This window comes from Euprymna scolopes, chromosome 38, assembly GCF_053919585.1.
Source record: "Euprymna scolopes isolate OS-2025 chromosome 38, ASM5391958v1, whole genome shotgun sequence".
Taxonomy (NCBI): domain Eukaryota; kingdom Metazoa; phylum Mollusca; class Cephalopoda; order Sepiida; family Sepiolidae; genus Euprymna; species Euprymna scolopes.
In genome coordinates this window covers 25512645-25538507 of record NC_136519.1, presented here as the reverse complement: position 1 = coordinate 25538507, position 25863 = coordinate 25512645, and the positions used below count along the sequence as shown (strand labels likewise).

The following is a 25863-nucleotide window of genomic DNA, read 5'->3' as shown; positions in this document are numbered from 1 at the left end:
AACTAAAAAATTAAAGTAAATAGTTTTTTAGATGAAGACATTATCTTGTCTTGTTGTGGCATTCATCCTGGATTGGTCCAGCCGACTCTATCCAACAAGTTCACCGTATCTCATAAGGGCCAACCATTGAAGACATTCAATTTCAGTCGTTTCATATAAAGATGTTATTAAAAAGTTGGTGTTTATTTAGAATTACACTTAAAAAAATTTTGTAAAGATACAGAAATATCTTCATGATGTACGTAGTCACCACAGACAAAAGATGCCATATTCCAAAAATCATGTAAATTGATAAACTAGATTTTTTGTACAATTTTTAGCAATCAAAAAGTTTTATTTTAAATACAAAAAATCTCTATAGTCGAATTGAATTGTCATCCTTGAGTCTTGGCAAAATTTAAATCAATATGGCTGTTTCTGGCCTCCTCACTTTGTCATAAAATTTGATTTTCTTCATTAAAAAAAAAATAAAAATAAAAATACTTGATCAATTTATGTGATTTTTGGAATATGGAATCTTCATTCTGTGAGAAGTACATGCATCATAAAAAATTTTCTGTATTTTTGCTTTAACTAAATGTAATCTATTATATAAAGGGAAATTGTTTGTGTGTTTGTTTGGGGGGGGAGAGGTCCTTTTTCATGTCGTTCTTTTTGCAAGTCATGCATGCGTATCAAAAAAAAAAAAAACTGTTTAAAAAGCTTATTTTACAATGTCATGACATCATAAGCACTCGTGGTCGTGTGGGCAAAATAGCTTGTCCATAAGTTTTTGCCTTCTTCCCCTCTTTCGCATTTCACGTTCGAGCCCGGAAACCATGGCTTTTTTTTTTTTTTTTTTTTTTTTGGCACACGGGCACTCCCTGTTATTTCAATTGAAAGAAAAGTTGCTTTGATTTTTTTTTTTTTCTTTCAAGGAAGAGAGTTTGGTTTTTTTTTTTCCAGTGCACAAGCAACAAAAAGTGCTCAATATCTGGAGAATAACTTCTTGCCTTCGTATCCTTTCTGCCGAAATATCTGGTGGAGAGGTTGTCACATACTTCTTTTTTAGGGCAATTACATTTTTGTGTTTTTATCCATTCTTTTATTTTTGAAATTGTTGTGGGGGTACTGACGTTGTCTACAATGAAAGTGTTCAATATCCTTAGTATAGCAGGTGTGTCCAAATGGAACTTCATGGCGACCCAGGCATTGCCAGGTATCCATGCTAGTTCTAAATAAGCACCAAACACTTAAATATGACAAACCAATGAAAATGTTATTACAAACTTAAACATTTTTAAGTGATTAATGGTAATTCATAGGCATTACAACATAAACCTAGTATGAATTGTTGAATTACCTCCCTTGGATTTTCAAGATATTTTTTTAATCAAAATGTCAGGTGAGACAGTCATTTCTCGGATACTCATAAATAAATAAAATAAAACTACTTGATTGATTTGTGTGATTTTTGGAATATGATATTTCATTATGGGTCTGTACAGATTATTTTTGGTGTTTTTAATGAAGGGAGAATTCTTGACAAGGACTCCAAATTGACTTAACATTGATAAGAAAAGACAAAATAAAAACCCAAATTAACCGAAACGAAATTGCTCCAGTCAAGAATGTGCAAGAATTTCAAACTACTCACCATGCTGTCGGGCATTCCATGCTGTATAATTGACCGTGTTTGTATCCTCGGAACACTGATATATACAATTGGATCATTCTCATGGGATACCTAAGATAGAAAACACAAAACAGCTTTTATAATAACACATTAAATAAGCATTAGTGAGATCCAGGGAAATTCCACAGTTGCATCGTTCTCATGTCATATACGGTTACCGTGCTTACAAAATATTTCTATTCTATGGACGTCTTGCCTGAATGTAAACCTCACAATGTTCAACAAATGAGATTGGAAATGCACTGCTGTACGACTCATGCTCTCTACCAATCCAAATTGTGACAAATAGACTATTGCCAGCACTATCAAAATACAAATCGAAATGGTTCAACGCTTGAAGGCACAGCTCAATGAAGTTTCCTGCCACGGTTATGGTCTTTGATGTGGTTTCAAATGAGGGCCACATCATGCCAATTCACATTTTCGAAGTCACCTTAAAAGTCAAAACCAAAGTGTACCTGGATGTGCTGAAGTGTCTGGTGATCCCCTGGTGCAATCAGGTGACCACTGGCAGACCTGGGTGCAGCAGCAAGACTTGGCACCTACCCACAAGTCCAAAGAAACCCAAGCTTGGCTTCAGAAGCAGTGCTACAACTTTGTATCCTTCTCTTACTGGCTCCCTCTCCTCCCCTGGACTACTTTGTTTGGTCATACGTCAAGAACATCACCAACATGACCTCTCACAACACCAAAGCCAGCCTGATCGCTGCCATCTGCAGAGTATTCACAGATTCTCCTTCCCCAACCTGAACCTGCTGGACTATTTTGTTTGGTCATTCGTTGAGAACATCACCAATATGACTTACTACAATACCAAAGCCAGCCTGATCGCTGTCATCCGTCGAGTTCACATCAGTGCTTTGGGTAAAAGACATGCTCCCGGTTGGGACCCGTATCAAAGTTATGGTTGAGGCTGAAGGCGGTTACATTGAATAGATGTCAGCTCTACTACATAATCAATTTACCTGAATTGATTTTTTCAATAAAAGTTTTAAAATAAAGCTGTAAATGGAATTTTAGTTATTTACAGCTGTTTCAAAGCAGAGTTTATTTTAAGGTATTTTTTGAAAAACAAAATGGTAGAACTTGTGCTTCTTAATTATCTCTCTTGAATTGATATGTACTAATCTAATGATCAGTCTCCATTCAAGGACAAAATATTTTCAGAGAAATGAACTTAAAGTCACCTGATGAGGTTATTAGTTATTCATAATTGATCGAAACATTGTCATGATTGTGTAGTGACAATGTAAAATGTTTATCTGAATATAAATAAAATATATCTTGCTCTTTTTCATCAAACACTATTAATAACCTAGCACGAGTTAGTTCAGTGATAGAGATTAAGACTTCAGAGTCCAGGTGCATTGTAACAGATTGGGGTCTAATGATAAGAAGTAAGTACGTTAGCTAGTTTAGCTATGTATAACAGAGCATGTACGAGTGCATGGAAAAATATCAGCAGGAGCTGTAAGATAACTAGCTTGCGAGGATATTAACAGCAGTAGCCAAAAGCGTGGAGTCAGAAGAAAGAGTATGGTTGAAAAAGATGAATGTGTAAGAAATAGCTGTCTATGGATGGCATGTAGTGGAGTAATTTTAAGCTGGTGTCGAAACAGGGACAAAGAAAAACGGTAATAAAATGCTTTTGTGGAAAGAAAAAAAATTTTTCTTTTATTGGCAGTTAATTAAATTAAAACTAAAAAATCAATTTTCTTATTTTGAATTTTTTTTTATTGACGGTTGATTTAGCTGAGGGTTGAATTTAAAGACCAGGTAACCAGTAAATTGCATGATCCTTACTTACGTAAAAAAGCAAATATATTTTTTTTTTATCGTAACTGCTTAATACTTTTTTTTTCTCGCTCACATGCCCCTATTCTGAATTCATCGTAGTGGACCAACATCGGTGGATTTTTTTTTTCAAACTGATATAAATTATTGCGCAATAAAAATAATTCAATTTAAACAAAACTCATTTAGCAAGTGTAGTCAAATGCAACCTCATGTTTTTTTTTGTTTTATATGGTTCGGGCAGTGTCGTGTACCCCTGCTAGTATATATATAAATCAGGTATATTCATACATTTATATATACAGGGTTCACTCCTAAACTAATTGATTAACCTCAACCATCTACCCCTATTTAATTTTATAAATTCTAGATAAAATATGTTTAAATCAGATAAAATTTTAATCTCTATTTATATATAAAGTTTAGGTATGAGTATATGTTTATATATTTGCATGTATAGGATTAACTCTTAAACTGATTAACTGATAATTATGAATAAGGGGTCATAATGTGGGTGATATTTTAAAACGTTAAAGTATTTAACGTTAAAAAATATTTTATTGAACATTTTAAAATTTTAGGAATTGGAACTTAAGCCTTTGGACTACTGATTCCATGGCCGTGTTTTTCATTATAGATCACTTTTTTGAAAAATGGAATTCTTTAAATTATGTTTATAAATAAACAACAACAACAACAAAAAAAAAATTCACAGATCCTTGAATAACACCTATCCACTGTAGAATTCAAACTCTATAGATAAGATATAATAATGATGATGATGATGGTAATACATATAAAATATCCCTAATAATATAAAATTAGGTACGTGCATATGTTTATATATATTTGCATATAGAAGATCCATTAATACAGCATCATCACATTTGACACACCGGTTCCCATCACATCACCAAAGTTAAGCAATTAGGAGTCTGGCCAGTACTAGATGGGTGACCATTTTGGACTTCCAGGTGCTGTATGTGCTCTCCGCTTATCTCATCATTGTTTCCAATCGTCCTGGACTTCTCCTTGCCACTGGGCTTAAGCAGTGCCGATTCAGAAGGGGTGTGGTCGGTGATTGCGCAATCTTTGTCTCATAATTACACATGCAGCTGCCCTTACAAGGGGTATTCTTTGTCTTTCGAGACGGAACGGAAGCATCGGAGAGGATCTACTCCTAAATTAATTAAACAACCATTATGAATTTTGGAAAATAACTAGGCATGAAGAGCCGAAATGTGAGCTATAAGATCTTGTCAAAAAAAGAAAAAAAAAATCTTACCCCCACCCGACCCCTACAAAAAGAAAAGGATAACACTGCATAAATCCAGTAGAGAAACGAACTCACTTCTACAAAATATGTTTTCAAATGATTAATAAAATTCAGAATGCTTAGTGGTCTTTCTGATTTGCTGGCACGGTTGGCAACTTCGTCGAAAGTCATTCGTTTTGGATGCAACTCCTGCAGAAAATAAAAAAAAGAAAGATAATATTTCTTTAATTTTAAATTAAGTTTCAAATTTATAAAGTCAAACGTGGATTATATTTAAAAAATTTGTTAAAAGTTTAATAAGAATTGACAAGATACGTTCAATATACAAGTTCAATTACAAAATTGTTACCAGGTCGGTGCAAAAGTTTTTGCCAATTTAAAATTTCATCTTGAAAATTAAAGCCTACGTCCTTTTGAAAATCTTTATTCATCACAATAACGACCTTTGCCGTCTATAACTTGATTCTCCCTGTCAACAAGCTTATAAATGCCTTGCTTGTAAAATTCTTTAGGTTTTGATGTGAAATATGAATCAAACTTATGTTCAATCTTTTCTCATGATGTTAACCTAAGGTTATCTAAATGGTTTTGTAATCCTCGAAATAAATGATAATCTGAGGGAGCTATGTCAGGAGAATATGCAGGATGGTGCAAAATTTCCAACCCAATTCTCTTAGAATATCTTTGGTCAGTAGTGCTGTGTGAGGACGAAGGTTGTTTTCGAGTCAACATAGATGAGAATGTTGCAGAAAAATATGAATGATGTTTTAATAATTTGAAAGAAAAAGTTATCAGTTGAAGTAATAACAATATGCATAAAATAAATTATGATGGATTAAAATGGCCCTTCTATAAACTAGCAAAAACCATTACATCTATCTGATATTTCAAAGTTAAACTGAACCTATGCTGACGGACAGACAAAGCCTCTTCCAGAGATTTCTGGATGCATCTTAAAAAAAGCAAATTTAATTTGGATTATTCAGACTATTGCACTGATCTTGAATGGTATTTTTATAATATTTTGGCCGATGTAACCTTTGACTTTCCTTAGGTGTATCTTGTCGAACTCGGGGAATCTATTTGTCAAACACCAGAATTCGCGCAGAATTTTGAACAGAACCCCTTATTTAACACACAGCAATAGCATGCTCTTGTTCCATCAGCCATGACTGGATAGAAGTCCTAAGTAATTCATGACTGTAATTTGAGTGTTGCCCGCATTGAGGATTGAACCTTCAACTTCCAAAAGAGTGTAACTTACAATTGAATTTTACCAAGTATTTTATCCACCATCAAATTACTTAGGACTTCTACTCAGTCATAACTGACAGAATGAGAGAATGCTACCCGCGCAAATTAAATAAAGGGTTTCATTCAAAATTTCTTGCCAATTTCAGAGTTCAACAAGATACACCTGAAGAATATCAGAGGTTACATCAACTAAAAAGTAATTCACAATTGTATTCTTAATATTACCCACACTGAAGATTGAACCTTTAACCTCCAGAAGATTGTCATTTGCAACTGACTTTTACCTAGTACTTTATCTGTTATGCTATTAATCCTTGTGAATCCATAATAGAAAATTTAATGTGTATATAGTGTGTTCTAAAATCATCTGACACATTTGTAGGTAAAAAAAAAAAAAAATTAAATAATTAAATAAAGAAAATATTTTTTTGATTTTTTAAATGTATGTTAAATGCAATTTTATTTAACATTGGGTCAAAATTCATTTATATCTGTATTTACGCATTCTTTAAAGGAAATGTTCCCCCAATCATTTAATTACTCTGCATAGTGATATTGGTTGGCCTCCAAGATTGCCTGCAATTTTTTTCTTGTGGAGATATTTGAAGCCAAAAGTATTCAGCCACCAGCCTCGATCTCTTGAAGAATTAAAATGAGCTATTTGTTCTGAAATTGTTGCTATTCCACCTGAAAACTTTCGTAAACGTCTACAGTCGTGTGTTAGAAATGATGGGAAACATTTGGCTAATTTAATATTTAAAACTGTGTGAAATATAGTGGCGTTCTATGCACATTCAAAATAAAAAAAAATATTTTCTGAATTAAAATTGTTATTTAATTCTTTTTTTTGATTGACAAATATGGCAGATAATTTTGGGACACCCTGAGTTTTTCTATAGAAATCTTTTAACATTTTTTTTTGTTGCTATTGTAGAAAACTTAAAAGCAAAACTATGGAAAATGGCCAAATCTTATACTCACCTTAAGAAGTTGGCATGGCGTCTGACCAAAGTTATTGATCATTCCTTCTAATGCTTTCCGTTCTGTCAGATCTCTCACAGCATCCAAATCCACTGCACCTGATACACAATAAAGGCACACAAAAAAAAACATTTAAATCCGTGGAATTCATAATTCATTACAAATTTATCAGGTTGTTCAGAAAACATCAGATTTTTCAACTTGCTTTTAAAAAGTTGCTTTCACTTGCTACATTTTTGTAGCGTTTCATGCAAAATTTTACATGATTAATAAATTGACTAGCGGGACCTGTGAAAATTCCACAGGGGACTCATTCATACGTAATATATTGATTTTGGCATTCTGTAGATGTTCAGTGTAAATGGAGACGCTCTGATATTATTGTAGCTTTTTTGTTAAAACTGCAAAAGTATTTATCTAAGCTAGCACAAATGCCCGGGAAAGCCCAGTCGTAAAATACGCTTAAATATGATATTTTAATTCTTGCAGATTTCGTATATATTTATCATAAAGTTAATGTTCTATCGATTTTTATATATTATAAAGTTGTGATTTCAAAAATAAAAAAAATATATCCATATAACTTAGGTGCATTAGCTTGAATCGAAACCAAAATAAAAACCTCTGAAAAAAATATATGTATATATATATATATATATATATATATATATATATAAAAGTGAACGTGTGTGTGTGTATGCATTTCCCTATGCAATCTCTGTCAATTTTCAGTCTAAGACTCAAAATTTGATATACAGGGTACTGAGATTTGGCTGTTAAGGGGTCAAAGTTCAACGATTTGACCTTTGAGAACTCTATCAAACTCCTCCGTCAATTTTGAGTCTAAACACTTGAAATTTTAGATATAGGTTCCTTGGACATGGATCTAACTTAATAACTTGATCTGAGCCCCAAACAATAAATGTTAAGGGGTCATAATAAGGGTCAAAGTTTAAAAAAATTGACCTTTTTTTCTTTTTTTTTTTTTTTTTTGCTCAACATACACCTCCAAACATTGGGGCAACAATGTGCTGAAATGCTAGTATATATATATATATAACTTGAGTTCCTTCAGCCATAATCGAAACTGAAACCAAAACTTATGAAGAATTCTTGAAAAAATTATTTAAAAAAAAAAAAAATAGATGAGTTAAGTGCCGTCAGCTATAATGAAACTTATGAAAAATTCTTGGTAAAATTATTTATGACAAGAAATGGAAGCCGATAACAATTAAATGACCTGAATGTAAGCATGACACAGAAAATAACATACATGTTATCGTATTAACATATAGATACATAATTTTTGACACATCCATATAATAAAAAGTGAAGGTGCATGTGTCCAGCTCACTTCAATAATCACATATGCTAATTTAATTTTATGAGCAAAAAAGAGGAGGCTTAATCTTACTAACTGATAATGAAAATGAAGAAAATTTCTTTCATTATTAATTAGTATTGGGACTATTAATTGGAATCAGGAATCGAAAAATCAGAACTTTCTGAGGTATCGGAATCGGACAAATATGTGTCTATTTTTTGATGCCCCAAAACAATTTTCATTTGTTTGAAACTTTATTTTCCATGGTTCATTTTAATTATAAAATTATGATTAGTTATTGATTTTAAACTCTCAGTAAATCGAAAATTTGTAGAACAAGAATAATTATTATGTTTGCGAAAATATATGCATGTATTATATAGGTTTGTATGGTAATCAGACCTTCCCTCCAAAACAAAAAAAAACTTTTGTATTTAGAAATTCAAACAGAATTAGAATCAGGAATTAAAAAAAAATCGGTAATTCTATTAGAATCAGGAATTTAGAAAAAAAAAAAAAAGGTAATTGTATCGGTATCAGGAATTTAGAAGAAAATTGGTAATTATATCGGAATTAGTAATTTAGAAGAAAATCGGTATTTGTATCGAAATCAGAAATTTAGAAGAAAATTGGTATTTGTATCGGAATTAGTAATTTAGAAGAAAACTGGTAATTGTATTGGAATCAGGAATTTAGAAGAAAATCAGTAATTATATCAGAATCGTCCCATCACTAATAATCGGATACAAAAACTATTCCGTTGTTCTTATTTAATATTTGTGACTAAAATAGGAATTAATTAACGGACACATACAAATGCATTATTTACAGATTGAGGATAGAGAGCAGGTTAGTTTTATGCTTCAATAGTAAAAATTATAATTGCACAAAATCTTTAGATATCTCTTTTCATCTCTTTGTCTTACTGGATTCCAAGATAAAAATTTACTTAGTCTGGTGGAGTATCTAGCTTCGTATTGTTACCTGAGGTACCACTTGCAGAATGTGCACCATTACTTGGAAAAACCAGTGTGGGTTTGCCATACCAAGATATTGTTTGGGCTGCAAAGACTATGCAATTTCGAATATTTAGTCAGTGTTACTTATAAGGAAAAATATACTCATGCCAAGTTATCATAACAAACCCTGTGCAGAGAGACTTTAGATAACAAGGATAATATCTAGTGGGCATTCAAGTTCTCTCTTATGTATCTGTATGGTTAAAAAAGAAAAAAGGATGTAGACCGAAATTTATATTCAAGGAATACATTCTTAGAATACATTGTCCTGAACAAACATGTTGCTGCTCAACTCCCTACTTAGATCGTCCCTGTAGACATAATCCCTAATTCACAGGAGCCCCTTATGTATCAATGGCAAGTTACTTTATTTGGGATGAATACAAATTTTTAAAAAGATACAGTAGAACCCCGGGATACGGTGACCCTAAGATACATTTTCTTTAGGTTACGATGTGGAATACAATGTTTTTCCGGTCCCTGGTTACGGTATTTGATCTGCCTTACGGTATTATTTATAATGTTATTTGATTATATACATGTGCATTATATACTGTATTGTATTTTGTTACTAATTTTTTATGCCATATCCCGAGGTTCTATCCTATATATAATAATTTAATTTGATTGCAAAAATTCCCCTCTGGACCATGTTTGCTCCAACAGAGGCCACATACAAATTTATTATGTCTAGACTATAAGCCAGTATATTATGTAACTTTCAAACACCATCTTACACACATTTACCTGCTATATTAAAATCTTACATTGCATCCTTGGAGAAACATTATCACGATTGCAAAGATATACAATGGAAGTAGTTGTTATTTTTCCCTCTAAATAAAAAGTACTACTCCCGCTCCCAGTCGACATCCGGAGGTATTCTGCATTATGGGCAAATATGGGGTTTCACCCTAAGTTTCTGGCTCATATACATATACACATACCATAACCTTTTCTTTTCCCGATCCCCCAAAATAATGATTTCTCCCTCCTCAAATTTCACAAAATCTCATGGGCTGACAACTAACTATTCGTTCGTTTTGGAATGAACGAACCCTCATTCAAAAAAGAATACTCCAGAGATTAAAGCACACATGGCTTCCCTCATTTCAGATAAAATAACACGATTGCAAACATAATAAGACATCGAAATATGTTCATAAGCCACAAATGCTTTCATTTACACATTAAATATACCGTACACGTTAGCTTTTCGTACAAATTTTGTGTTTAACTACAGCATACATAATATTTTCCGACACAGGCTGATAGCCATTATTTCTTCTTCCTTTTCTAAAACCTAGATTAAACCTTATTATACACTTATTAAAAAATAGTACTATAGTCAAGACAGGAATTCTGTGTGCTTTTGAAGGCTTTAAACTGTGCTTTATTTGATATTTTAAAATTAAACACATTGATTCTTAAAAATAAAATGTTGCTTTACTTTTAACGTAAATATTGTTCTCGAAAACTAATATTCAAGAATGACGTTTCACAATGATTATGTGTGTTCTGTTTTATAATTACATTTCATAAACATTGAGCAACAAAAATAAACTGTTGCTTTAGTTTTACAGTAGATATACTTTTCTGTTTACATTACATGATTTAACGGTGTCCAACAAACGAGTTCCAGTTTGTTTTAAGCAGTCATTTCGAGGATTGTAACGTTGTACGTTCGTCGTAGAGCAGTCGGTTAAAATGTTTCCTTATTTGCCCCTCCTTTTACAATTAGCATTGAATGTTCAATCCTGACCTCTGCAGCTTTTTTTTTTTTTTTTTCTTGGAAGTCACCACTTATCAAGGCCCGGAAGCCACTCAGGGATAAGGATTATTGCGTGTACAGTAATCAATGGGATAGTATCGTAGTAATCGTTAGTATTAGAGATTTGATAAAGTGTCTTACTTAAGGGGGTGGTTCATCAGGAATTTGTTCATGCTGGACTTGAAGACATCCAAGTTGTAGTCAGGTGGGAAACAGGCAGATGAAAGAGAGTTCCACTGGCGTGCACTTCTAAGAAAGAAGCTTTGTTCATGGAATCTACGTTTTGGTTTTGGCACAGTTAAAGAGTGGGGAAAATTTTTGACAGTGGTTTCAGCTAGACGGGTGTTTATCATGAAAGATTGGCAAGGGGGGACCAGGAATTGGAGCTCAGATGAGCACTTGCCATGGAAGTAACGATAAAACAAGGACAGGCTTGCAACGTCTCTTCTGTGGGAGAGAGGTTGTAGGGAAGAGAAAAGGGCATCCCCTACTAAGCCATGAAGTCTATTTTGTACTCTGTCAAGGCAGGATAGGCTGTATTTAGCAGCTCCTGCCCAGATGTGGCAGCAGTACTCCATCCTTGGACGTACTTGGCTTTTATATAGATAGACGGTTACTTTACCGCTGTTATTTATATTGTTTTTAGAGCGCGCATTAATTCTTTTTTATATATTTTTGAGACATGCAAATAGGTCAAAAATCAAAATAGCTCAATAAACATAATAGTTTTGGCATATTTTCCCCCAAATTCATTTCCTTTCGTGTATATAATCAATATTTCTTTCATAAATTATATAATTCTGTTTCTACTCTCTAACATTTAACATTAAAAAAGGTTTACATTGTTTCAATCTTTAAACTGTTCTATTTATATTGTTTATAATAGAAACAAAATCCTGTAGATGTTGTTCAAATCAAAAAAGATTTATTATTTAAAGAAACCGTTCTGTTGATACGGCTTATTTTTCTGCTTACTTAAAACTGTCAATTTCTGAAAAAAACATGTACATTTTTACATGTGACTACAAGAATTTAGTTCCTTTTTTTGCCACCTTAACTCCAGTCTTGCCAATAAAAATACCACGCCCTGAACAATACCCTGAAAAATACTCTGAACCATACCCTGCCTGCCAGCTTAGTCCACACGAGCCAAACGACACTGCAACCACCAATTTTTGTTGTTCATAATATTTGCGCGACAGCGATTAGTAAAGTTACATTTACGACAAATTGTGACAACCCCATCCCCACTCACAAAATGATGTGTCTATTCCGAAAGCCGTTCTTAACATGAGGATGTTGGGAGTTGGCCAACAACAAAAAACAACAACAGCCGTACTTTAAATTTTTATGTAGGGGAGATTCATCCTACCACCGGGCAATGCCGGTTAATAGGCCCTGCTAGTTGTATATAGAAGATTTGTTTTGTTTTTTTCAAACATGTAAAAGCAACATAAATGTTTTATATAAAGACATAAAATTTACCTTCATATGTACAATAATAAAATACATTGAGCGATTCGATGGCCATCGGTCCTTTCTGTTTGGCGCCAAATATTAAATCAATCCAATGATGCAGATTAGAAGAAACAAAATCAGATTCCTGGAAATTAAAGAAAACATGTAAAACATTGGCAGACATTTTCTTTGGAAATACAGAATAGTGAAAATTATAAAGGAAAAGAGAAATTTTTTTTCAATATAAACCATGGTCATCAACATATTTGTTTTAACATCCATTTCACATATTGACATGTGTTGGACAACTTTTGGAAATTAAAACGTCAAGTACAGCCATTAAAAAAAAAATTAATTAAAAAAAAAAGTAAGAAAAAACTGATATTCCTATGATACGTTTAATCGGAAATTGCATTTTGCAAGATAGACCACCTGACACCCAAAGTCTTTTAGAGAGAGATGCTTCATCATCATCATCTTATTTGGCTTAGCATCTATTTTAAATGTTCAAATGTGTTGGACGACTTTTAGAAATTAAAGTAGGCAGTGTTTTAAAAAAATTTTTAATTAAAAAAAAAAGAAAGAAAGAAAGAAAAAAACTGATATTCCTATGATATCAGTAATCATAAATTTTGGATGATAAGCCGCCTAACAGACATTTAGGGATACAAGACGGCACCTCTATAAATTAATTAGTACAAAAACTGAGCATGGAATAATAAAACAAAACCACTTAACAAAAAAAAAACAATGAACGGTTTATTTCAGTGGCAGAAAATTGGACAGTAAGAGTTGAAGGTCTTTAGTTGTCCCAGGTCAGCCAGCGGTTTTATCTTCAGGCAAAAATCATTGATGCTGAAGCACCCAGTGGACAGGAACAGGAAAGACAGAGAGAAGAGAGGTCTTTTTTTGATACTTGCCAGGTTCTTTCTGCTGAACGTGATTCCCAAAGGGTCTAAAGTGTGTGTGTGTGTGTGTGTGTGTTTATATGCTTCGCAAAAACTTTTGACATCAGAACATGACAAAATCAGTATCCTTTTAAAGCTTGGTCTCTTGGACGACAAATATAAAAAAATTGGCCAAAAACATTAATTCCTTCACCCTCAACTGGTCCATTTTCTAGAAGGAGAGGTCGGTTTTTCCATCAACATTTTTTGCAAATCATCATCTTCATTGTATTGACTACCCTTAAATCCAATGCTCGCGACTTCCAGTTTCACGATGAACGTTAATTTTTTTTCCACCTCCTTTTCCTCCTTCACGTTACAGGTTCGAGCCTGCCTACTACCATTTTTTCTCCACCCGGGCTGCCTACTGTTGTTTTGATTTCCCCTCCGCTACTACCACTTTTATTTTTTTAATGCATCTCTTCACCAGCCCCCAAGGTTCCTTACTACACCATTACCTCTCCACACCTGGGCAATGCCAAGGAACCCCCGCTCATATATATATACATATATATATAGTCATTCACATATAGTACTGTTTTGCTGTTTCACAGCTCATCAGTGCGAATAGACAGCCAATTACCTCAAGCCAGGATTGAAACCCGACCGCCTAAACAACAGTCAAAGCTTCTAACCATTATGCTATACGGTGGCTGCTGTTCGGTTAGTGAATTAACAATGTTTTGACATCGTCCAAATGCCTCCGCTTGATTTGTTTACACAAAGACCGTCACTTAATACGCTAATGGCAGTTTGTATATCATTTCCCAATATGCTCAACCCAAGATAGGGAGCAATATATATATATATATATATATATATATATATATATATGTATATATATATGTATATATATATATATATATGTATATATATATATATGTAAATAAAGTAAAACTATTAAACATACCAAAGCCTTTTTGTGAATATATATAAATTCTTCAGCTGTTTTTGCCCATCTGGGTAGTTCAACATTATGGACACGTTCCTTGCTATTTTGAAGGGTACCTAGATCAAAATCTGAAAAATAAATGGAATCATTTAATAAAATGATTAATCAACTAAAAAAAATGAAGATAAGTTGTTATTTACGCAAGTAGTAATTTACAAAATATTAAGTTGATAGTTTATTGTGACTCAATAGCTTCAAAATGTGCTAGATGTTTTGCATGTCAAGCAACCATACCATTTACCAAAGGGGAAAAACTTGTGTTCAAATTTATAGATTTTAAAATTGTTAATTTGAATCTATAGATACCAATAGACTTCATGAAAAAATTAAACAAATGAACAACAGGCAGAGAAAAGGAGAGAGAAAGAGCATTTGTTTTGTTAATTTTGCCAGTATTGTTACGGTGGTGCATGAGCAGGAGTTTCTCCTGAAGTTTGGACAGTCATTATGATCTCATTATGTTGCATAAGATATATATCCATTTTTGTTTCTTATTCTAATATATAAAGTAAAGTTAGTATTAATGCTGGAGTCCCTCAGGGGTCCATCCTGGTCCAACTCTCTTCCTGAACTACATTAATGATCTTCCAAATTACATCCTTAGATCATTCATAAACATTTATGCTAACAACACTACCATCTATGGCAGCACCTCAAAGGCCATAAACTACCTAGTTCTCTCTGATTCTTTCTCCTCTGATCTTGAGCACATAGTACATTGGGAAAGAAGTGGCTGGTTACTTTCAATGCATCTAAAACCAAACTTCTGTCTTTACATGAACACTCTGATCCCCATTTGGCATCAATTGAAATGAATGGCTCTCATCTTGAAGAGGTTGAATGTTTTGACAAGCTTCTGGGCTTGACCTTTACTCCTGATATGAAATGGAACACGTACATCAAATCTGTTGCCAAGGTCGCTGGAAAAATGGTGGGATCTTTCTATTGATCTAATAGATACATCACTGCTGATGCAATTCTCTATCTATATAAGAGCCAGGTACGTCCAAAGAGGGAGTATTGCTGCCACATCTGAGCCGGAGCTGCAAGAAATACCTTATCCTGCCTTGACAGAGTTCAAAATAGACTTCATAGCCTCGTAGGGATGCCCTTTTCTCTTCCCTGCAACCTCTTTTTTACAGAAGAGACGTTGCAAGCCTGTCTCTAGTTTATGATTATTTTCATGGCAAGTGTTCATCTGAGCTCCAATCTATGGTCCTCCCCCGCCAAACTTTCACAAGAAACACTTGTCTAGCTGAAATCATTATCAATAATTTCCTACACTCTTCATCTGTGCCTAAATCTAAGCGTAGATTCCAGGAGCAAAGTTTCTTTCTTAGAAGTGCACACCTGTGGAACTGTCTTCCATTTGCCTGCTTTCCAGCTGACTACAATATGGTCGTCTTCAAGTCCAACGTAAACAAGTTCTTGATGAGCTGTTATCCAATTTACCAAATTCACACTACTAACGATTACTATGATATTGTCCCATTGCCTATTGTACACTCTTTAATCCTTATCCTCGAGTAGCCTCTGGGCTTTGATAAGCGGTGATTCCTATGTAAAAAAAAAAAAAAAAATTAGCGAGAAAGAGAGAATGAATAAACTTGTCGCTTGACTGCTAATTATGCTTGTGCATCCTAGATTTGATCATTTCAGGATTTTTTTCCTCCAATTTTAAATTTTTGCAAGTTTCTGATGTTCAAACGTTGACAGAATTTCACATCTTATACATCAAAATAAGATTCTTGTTCAAAATTCCTCCATACTAAAAAAAACATTGATTGAGAAATATTGAGTTTTTTTGGTTTTTTTTGCTGTTTTTTTTTTTTTTAGGGTCACCACTTATCAATCTCGAAGGCCACTCGAGGATAATGGTTAAATGAGTGTACAGTAGTCACCAGAACAACAGTACAGTACTTATTAGTAGTGGAAATTAGATACAATTTGATTATTACAGGAGTCAGCTCAACAAGAACTTATTTACATTGGACTTGAAGATGACTATGTTGTAGTCAGCTGGAAAGCAGGCTAGTGGAACAGAGTTTCAAAAGCGGGCAGTTCTAGGAAATGAAGCTTTGTTCATGGAATTTGTGTTTAGATTTAAGCACAGATAAGGAGTGGGGAGGAGGGGGTTGATAGTGGTTGTAGCTAGACGAGTATTTTTATGAAGGTTTAACCCCTTCCTGTGAAAATTAACTTGTGTTTGGAAGAGCATATTCTAATGAAGTAGAGAAAGAAAGAGGGTGGTTATTACAACCAGTTGCTTTTTAGCATTCATTTGAATTACATTTCTGTTACCACATATCTATTAACACAGTGTAAAAGAAGAGGGACATTAATCAGGTACATACCGAAAATATAGGCTTTTCTTTTCTTTTTTTTAAATCACAAAAGATGAATTTATAAAAAATTTAAGTGAATGATAATTTTAAAAACAACAAATTTCAAGATTCTACGTACCGTTATTGTTATATAAAAATTCAGGTAGATAGAAAAACTCTGGAATCAATTCTTTGACATCATTTGGATTCTCATAGACTGACTGCCAAGACGCAGGAATTGAATGAAATTGTCTATCAGCAACATCAAACCTTAAATGAAAGAAAAAAAGATGCATATTGAGTAAGAGAAAGGGGGGGGAGAAAGAGAAGGAGAGAGAGAAAGAAAAGAGAAGAAGATAAATAGAGAGAGAGGGTAAGAGAAAAAGAGAGCGAAAGAGAAAAAGAGAGAGAGAGAAAGAGAAGGAGAGAGATAGAGGAGTGAGAGAAAGAAGGCGAGAGAGAGAATGAGAAGGAGAGAGAGAGAGAGAGAACAAGAAGGAGAGAGAGTGAGAGAACGAGAAGGAGAGAGAGTGAGAGAACGAGAAGGAGAGAGAGTGAGAGAACGAGAAGGAGAGAGAGAGATGCTTTATAATCATAATAATTGGTTTTACATGTTTGCATGATCGGACGGATTCTTCCAACTTCCAAACTAATTTATCTCTGGCCAAGTCTTTATTTGTCCTTCTTTCTCTCAAATCCATCCTCACACATTTTCTTTAACCTTCCTCTGCCAAGTGATCCTGATACTGCAACTGTTCTACATCTACTAATTCAAGCACTGTCATTCATTTTTTTTTCAGTGTGACCAAATTAACAAAGTCTCCCGTTTCTATACACATTTCCATATACTGTCCAGATTTAATTTTCCTCTGAGGTCATCAGATCTAAATCTATCTTTAAATATATGATTACAATTAGTGTTGTTTCCTCTTTTTCTCAAGCCATTCTTTCTCCATTCCCAAAGCGTTACTTTGATATCATTCAAAATCAAACTCACCCACTGATAAATTAATAATCTTATGTAAACGTTGAATTTCTTTGTTGGATATATAATACTAAAGATTAAGCACATGCATTTTCTTTAAATGGTAGATTATGCACGCAAAGAATTTTGATGTTAACGATGCGTCACATGTTTCCAGATGCAGAGAAACAGAAAACAAATATTTATCACAAAAGTAACTATGCATTTCAGAAAGACATACAATTTTCTTTCACTAAACTACTACTCCAGTGCCATTTTCACAATGTTTCGGGCTTTGTAAGCTCCAACCTACTTCAGGTGTATCTTGTCAAACTTAGGAATCTGCATGAAATTTAATCCATGGGGGTAGCATGTTCTTGTTCCATCAGTCATGACCAGGTAGAATTCCCACAGTAATTAGCAGTTGTATTTTGAGTGTTGCATGCACTGAAGATTGAACCTTGAACCTGCAAAAGACTGACACTTACAACTATGCCATAGATCCTTGCAGACAATTCTCATACAAATTTTAGGTGCTTTAAACCTATTTTTGATTTTTTAGTTGTACATACTACTTATCACTAAACATTACTATTTATTACTATCTATCTATATATATATATATATATATATATAGATATATATATAATTAATTAATCGTATATTGTTTTAAAATCTATACTAGGTCTGCTTAGTAGATAATTGTCCAGCATATAGGCTGCTTTTTCAAGTGGCTCTCCACCGTTCTTCTCTATCTATATGTTGCAACAGTATGCCATTTTAGGATGTACTTGGCTCTTATACAGATAGAAAATTTCATCAGCAGTGGGATGCCTACTGGAGCGATAGAATGATCCAATAATTTTTCCAGCAATCTTGGCAACAGATTTGATGTATGTGTTCCATTTCAGATTAGGAGTGAAGGTCAGTCCCAGTCACAAAACGAGAGCCATTCATTTCAATTGGGGTCAGATGTGGGGTCAGAACAATTATGATGAAAAGAGGAAAGCTTAGTTTAAGATGCATTAAAATTAACCAAATACCCCCCACCACCATTACGCCACATGCTCAAGATCAGAAGAGAGAAAATCAGAAAGGTCTTGGTCATTGTCAGCCTCTGAAGTGCTGCTATAGATTGTGGTGTCATCCGCACAATTGTCTCCAAATTTCTCCCACACTTACCAACACTAGCCCGTCTATTAAACACTTATCAGCACAAGTACAGTGTTTTTGCCTCTCCTCACACGTTCGTCACACGATCATTTTACTCACCTGCCGCTTTGTAACTGGATGTGTAAAGTTGTGAAAGGCTCCATTCTTATCATGAAATGTTGAACTCCGGCCGCATTGGAATAATGAGTCCCATAATGGAACTTTTCCACGGTGCCGCTGGGATCCTCAAACAAATCAAACCTGAAACAGAAAAAGACGAAACTGATCAGTCAACTGATATAATTTTTATTTCCATCTGAACAGTCAAAAAAAGACAGATCTGCAAATACACCGACGTGGTTTCCACCATGAAACAGGCAAAGTTTCTATTTCCTTTTCCATCATGATCAAGATGAGGGGGGGGGACGAACTAAGGGTAAAGGTCAATCCCCCATTCTTCTTTCAAAAGAGTCCAAGAGAAACCGTTGAGATCTACCAGAAGGTGCTAAAGACCATTGTGAAGATCCCGATGGATGAGTTTGCCAAAGAACGCTTCTACATCTTCCAGCAAGACTTTGCAACCTCCTTGACTATTTATTTTGGAACGTGATTGACAGCAAGACAGAAAACACATCAGTCATACAGTCAACTTTATGAATTGTGGAGACGTTTGCTGCTACAGAACAAACTTTTTAAGATAGTTGCATTATCTCCCCTTAACTAAATGCATGATTCCAGAAGAGAAAGATTAATGATGGTAGCGCTAGTAGTTAATGTGAATTGGAAAATTGCTATGGAGATGTGGAAACAGTGGCTAGTAGGAAGATTCAAAGTAAGTTATCTGACTATCTCCACATAACAAAATCTGGCAAGAAGCTAGCGAGATTGAGGTGAGACAAAGCAATGGAATTCGTTTTTTTTTATTGTTTTACGGCATATCAATCTCTTTCGAGCTATTTAATGCCGAATCAAATAATTTTGGAAAAAGATTTTATGCTTCAAATCATTTATTTCAGGTTTCGTTGTTTTGTAGAGGAAAAGATATCAATGTTTGGTGAATTTTAGGCCAGGAAGCTAATATCTTTAAACAGCCTGATCTATTAACACAATATGCAAAACAGTCTGGATATTGCAAAGAGAGGCAGGCATTAGAGTGATGACTATAAAGGAAGCGCTGAGCACGGATCATCATCATTTTTGATATAAGAGTTGCAAGGATTAACTACTCACCTACAAAGCCCAAGAGACCTACCTTACAAAAGCCAACAAACTTTTCAGCAAGGTCTAACATCCAGTTGATTCAGCAATGCTTTGATTCTTCTCAAATGAGAACTTTCGCACAATGCACAGAATAATAAGTGCCTAACCTCTAATTTACAGCTGTACATCATTGAAAAGGGACTCAGACTCAATTCAGACGGCTATATTGAGTTACTGTCCGCTGTTGTCAAGGCCAGAGTTGAGAGGATAGCTGTGAAAAGGTTACGTATGTTGCAGGAGTCAGCTCCATTTTATATAAGTGGTTGTCTGAGAACTTTCACGAGTCCAAACATCTGCCACTTCCCACTCCTTCGCCTCAACTCAATAGATTATTTTGTATGGGGCATAGATGAGAAAGATATCAACCTATCAACTACATCTTCTACAACACCAAGAAGTAGTTGACTGCCAGGATCAAACTGGTGTTGAAATGTTTCTTGAAAAATACTATGAAGACTACATGCTCCAGTTTTAGATTCAGTATGGTTGAGGTTCAGAACTATCTTTTCTAGATTAACTGTATTTGACAAAAGATTGTCTAAATTTTGAGATTACATCAATTATTAGTCAAGATGTGGTAGTTTTTGGTGATTTCTAAAAAGTGGAAAATTTATCCCAAACACCATGTATATAATGCTATTACATTTGCAAATAACAACTACGTCTAGTACACAAGGTTGTGACCTCAAACTCATCTAGCCCTCAAGGTCATTTCAAGTGAAAAAAAAAAAAAAAAAAACTTCATTCTCAGGTCAAATCAATAATTGAAAATAATTGGAAAAACAGGTTTCCTCATTTTCATTTTACTTTTTTTACTCCTCCACATGGGATTACATTTGGCAAATTTATAACCCCGCCAATAGGGCAGATAATTCTGAATGCTATTATTACGTCATACACAAGCTAGAAAAGAATTTAATGACCTTGTCTGGACAGCATAACTAGAGTCAGCTCTGTTTTGTAACTGCCTACGGTGATGCTGACATATTGACTGAAGCGCTGGATAAGTAGATGTATGCAAATCTACTTATCCAGCTAGAGCTTCATTGAATATGTCTGTACCGGGGCCCCTCGCACAGTGGATAGAGAGACATTGAATCTCTATGGTTCGAGGTGAGAATCGTCTGAAGACAGCGGTTTCAATCCTACCCAAAGCTAGCCAGAGGCTTACTTGGCCAAAACGTGGTGAGACAACAACAATTATCGATGGCAGTAATTGCTGAGAATGCAGTTAGGAAATTTGGAGTTCCTATCCCGTCTCGGTTACCAGAGGAATAGTTGACCGAAACGTTGTGAAAAACAACAACTAAGAAAGATGAGGATAATAGTCCGCAATAAATAAATTACTAGAATCTTTGGATTCATACAATATGATGATGGCTGCCCATGGTGATATTTTCTTTTGTTTAGAATAGACTAATCTTTCCACCTTCATTGTTAGTCAGGCTTAAGTTGTAATAGCATAAATACCCATAATCCTACATCACATATGAGTGAATGCAAAACTCATTACCTCAGTTTTTCTAAAGATGCAAAAGAACAATACGATTATCATCTGGTGGATATCTCCTCCCACACTTCTCATCATCCCTTAGATTCCCTGCCTTCCCTGAATCTCTTATACCACTCAAAAACTGATGCTCGATTCATGCAAGCTAATCCAAAAGTAGTCTGAAGCATTCCATATGTTTCTGTGGCATTTTTTCCAAGTTTAAAACAGAATTTTATTGCATATCGTTCTTCTAAAGCGTCCTCACGTCTAAATTGTATTTGTGAAATTCATCAGCTGTGAAAATCAGGCTTTAGTAGGGTGCATTCCAATTCCTGCTGTAGCTGTTCATTTAAACCTGAAATCATAAGATGTATAGCAGTAACTTTAGGAACTTTCAAGAGTCTGCAATTTTAAATGCTTGTACAAAAAAGTCTGGAAATTTATTGAAGATATCTTGTACTTTCTTTCCTAACACATAATCTAGCTCAACTGATTAGAACCTCTGATATCTCTCCCTCATCCCCCACTCATTTCTTGCTTCTTTATTTAACAGACAAAAAAGATTGGATCAAAGAATTGTAAGCATTGTTACTTACTTTTCACGCACTTCCATCTCATTCTTTGGATTCACAGCACCAATTGGTTTGGACAGATCACGATAAATCTCCTCGTTGTCAAGATCCAAATTCTCAGATTCATAATCACACAGGATCCAGGGAAACTAGAAAATTCAAATTTCAAAGGTTAGATCAAGAAAAACCACAACATAGCAGAATAAAAATCAAAAATTATTATTATTTATAATAAATACTAGCAGGGAGATACAGCGTTGCCCGCCATATTTTTATTTTCATCGAAATCGGTAAAATTGCCCATTTTTCAATTCTCCTCATAGTCCACAATATATGATAGTCTACATTGCACTGTAGAGAACCTACTGTTGATTTTATAAAATGATTTTTATATATAATGGCTTAAATTAAAATTTAAAATGCAAATATCAAGTATCATAATTCAATTGTGCTCTAAACAGAAACATTCATTTTGTATGCACCCATCATATCAAAAAACCTACTATTGATCTTATGTGTCAGGCCTTTCTGCTTGTACAGTAATAAAACTTTTTAAATGCACTTGCAATGTTATGCTGTATGAGGTGTTAACTTCAGTCAAAATCGCAGGTTCCTTCTCTCATCGGATTTTTTTGAATATCGATATTTTTCAAAGATATTACAATACAAAAACCATCTAAGAACACTGCCAGCTACATAAAGTACATTTGTGTGAAATTTAAAAAAAATTCAGCCCAACCATTTTAGGAGTACATAGGAAACCAATTCACACAGACACACGCAAAGTTCCTTTTATATAATAGTAGTTTTTTTTCAATATCTACATAGATATGTTTTATCTAAGCAAAGACTCATCAATGTGACAAAACCAGGGGGCCACGGGCCTTCAATCAGGGAACCATACGAAAAATGTAATTCAAATTGCACAGAGACCATTTCAACACAGAGATTGAACCTACTGAAGATGAAGCAGAGGAGCTGGAAGCATTCAAGGTTTCAAAAGTAATGAAGCTGACCTTCAGTGACAAAAAAGCTCTCTCCAGTTTCTGTTGGTCTGTTTGGGATACATATCCCCTACTCAGCAAAAAAGGCATCTGTAATGCTCATACAATTTGTTACAGCATAACTTTCTTTCCCACTTTTTTTGTTTTTAACATGACCGATCCTTTGAAGCACGCACACATGCTAGCCAAGTAAGTTGTGATTTTCCATATAGAGTGTCCATCACCCTTGTCAATAATGAATGGCTACACAGGACAGCTTTTTCATTACACTGATATACTCTTACATCAAAAACTCTACCGCCATGTTTGTTGTAAGTCATAGACGTTGCGATCAACGTGATCAACTTCATTCATGTGAAAGCAAAAAATCATCAGTTTTTCCAACTTCTAACGAACATATGGGACTTCTGTTCTACCCCAAAGTTCAATAGCTGTCAAGGAATAAATGACCGTTTTGATTGTAAGAACTTTGTACGGAAACAGGACTTTTACTACGAGAGATCGAAAACAACTTTCATGTCCACTTTCACAATGAAGAGTTTGTCATGATGCTTGCCTACTTGGCCAATATTTTTGTCCGACTTAACAAAATGAACCAATTCTTGCAAGGCCATCATGTAACAGCCAGTGACGTTCAAGACAAGCGTGCTTAACTGTCTTCTCGAATTGAAGTCAGGAAAGGACGAATCAAGGCTGGGTCCACAGCCTATGTTTCATTTATTGGACAAGCAGAGGATTGAGCTTCGTATCAGCATTAAAAGTTGCATCACCGGAAATCTCGAAATTATCCCGGCTGAATTTAAATCTTATTTTGATGAAGCATCACTGAATGTTTCATGGCACAGAGATCCTTTCAACACTGAAATTGAACCTACTGAAGATGAAGCAGAAGAGCTGGCTGCATTTAAGGTTTCAAAAGCAATGTAGCTGACCTTCAGTAACAAAAAAGACTGATCCAGCTTCTGGTGGTCTGTTTGAGATACATACGCCCTACTCAGCAAGAAGGCATCCGTAATGCTCATATAATTTGCTACAACACAACTTTGCGAATGTAAATTTTCTAACCTGGTGATCATTATAAGGAAGGCCAAAAATCATCTTGATCTCATTTATCTTGCTGTATCCAAGATGGAGCCAGACATAAGAGTCCTCGTCACATGAGCTCAACAGCAAGTGTGTCATTTTAAGCAAAATTTTCATTTTAATTTATATTTTTAGAGTAAATAAACAACATAAAACATAATCTGTTTGTTGAAGTAAAAGGGGTCACAAGTGTTAAGATACTTGGTAAGGGGAGGGGGGGGCACGGATCATCAAAGGTCAAGAAACACTGGACTAGATATTACTGTACCAAAAGTCACAGAATTCAAATGCTGGACTAATCCAATACCTTTACCCGCATGGCCACGAAGATAGCTATACAACAAAGAAAGGAAAATATTCCTATTATTTATTTATTTCATGTACATAGTAAGCCTCCATAGAGTGTTCAACCAGGAGGAAGGAACTTACATATAGCTGTGTGTGAGAGATTGCTGATGAACCCCTGACAGAATGTATAAGCCAAATTATATAGGTAAATGGTATAAACAATAATATATGATAATTTATAACTTTAAATATTGCAGCATTAAGAATTAATCATATAATGTTAAATTGAATTTTTTTTTTAAATTTCAACGCGGCAATATTTTAAGTTATAAATTTATTATATTTTTTACAAGAATATCTTGTACTTTTCTTTTCAAGTTTTTAGTCCTTTACTTTTCCATGTTTAAGCTTAACCAGATTACTTTTCATCCTCACATTTTCCTATTGTAATCCATGATTTTTCCAGGCTTCCAATAAAGTCACTTGTTCTTTGTTTAATTTCAGTCTTATTTTTTTGCCCCCATAAACATAGCATATACATATGTAATAACAATGTATGGCACTCGTGTGCTTCAATAAAATTCCCCCAATTATTTCCCTTTCATTTTGTCTATTTCACTTATTACTTCTCTTTTCGAGACAGCAGTGAATTAGTAGTAACATTAGTTGCTTAAGCGACATGGTTGCTATGAAAACCAGTCATAAAAATGCGTCGCTCACCTCCTTACATTTTTTTATGATTTTGAACACCAGAAAATTCATCATAACTTTTTTTTTACAGAACGAAAATTAAAATTTTGTTTTTCACAATATAGCTGAGAAGTTGATTTATAAACTAATAATTGTTTGAAATTTGGTCGAAAAATGAGAGCGCTGAAGCTTTAAAGTAGTTCTAAATGACTAAAACTGCCACTTAACCATATATTCAAACTCTACCGTGTTCAAATGAATATATATGAAGAAACAAAGTATTCATTGTTTTCATTTTCTGTCCAACACTTACAACTGGATACTGGCTGAGATCATTGTAAGTTCGACCGGCAATTGTGTTGAGTTGCATCAAATATTCAAAGTTGGAGATTTCTCTCTGCACCCATTTCTGAAAAGGTGAAAAATAAAGTCAAATTAGCTCACATATGAAATTCTATTAAAAAAAATAATAAAGTTACCTCACATGTAAAATTTCATTAAAAAAATAACATATGAAATGTGTGTTCAAAATGAATATTTCTGTTTAGAGCAAACTTGACCATGATACTTGAATTTTACATTT

General features: G+C 34.2%; 1 protein-coding gene across 1 annotated transcript in view; it reads right to left on the bottom strand.

Annotated features, from left to right (window-relative positions):
* Positions 1 to 25863, bottom strand: part of LOC145263098 (neurobeachin-like protein 1) — a 319648-nt gene that overhangs the window by 28433 nt on the left and 265352 nt on the right. Inside the window, exons 43-51 of the mRNA XM_080120024.1 lie at positions 25594 to 25689; positions 22240 to 22364; positions 19012 to 19152; positions 16915 to 17045; positions 14410 to 14519; positions 12580 to 12697; positions 6981 to 7078; positions 4821 to 4934; positions 1637 to 1726 (exon numbers count right to left, since the gene is read on the bottom strand). Coding sequence (XP_079976150.1) covers positions 1637 to 1726; positions 4821 to 4934; positions 6981 to 7078; positions 12580 to 12697; positions 14410 to 14519; positions 16915 to 17045; positions 19012 to 19152; positions 22240 to 22364; positions 25594 to 25689 — 1023 coding nt within the window. The remainder of the gene's footprint in view (positions 1 to 1636; positions 1727 to 4820; positions 4935 to 6980; positions 7079 to 12579; positions 12698 to 14409; positions 14520 to 16914; positions 17046 to 19011; positions 19153 to 22239; positions 22365 to 25593; positions 25690 to 25863) is intronic.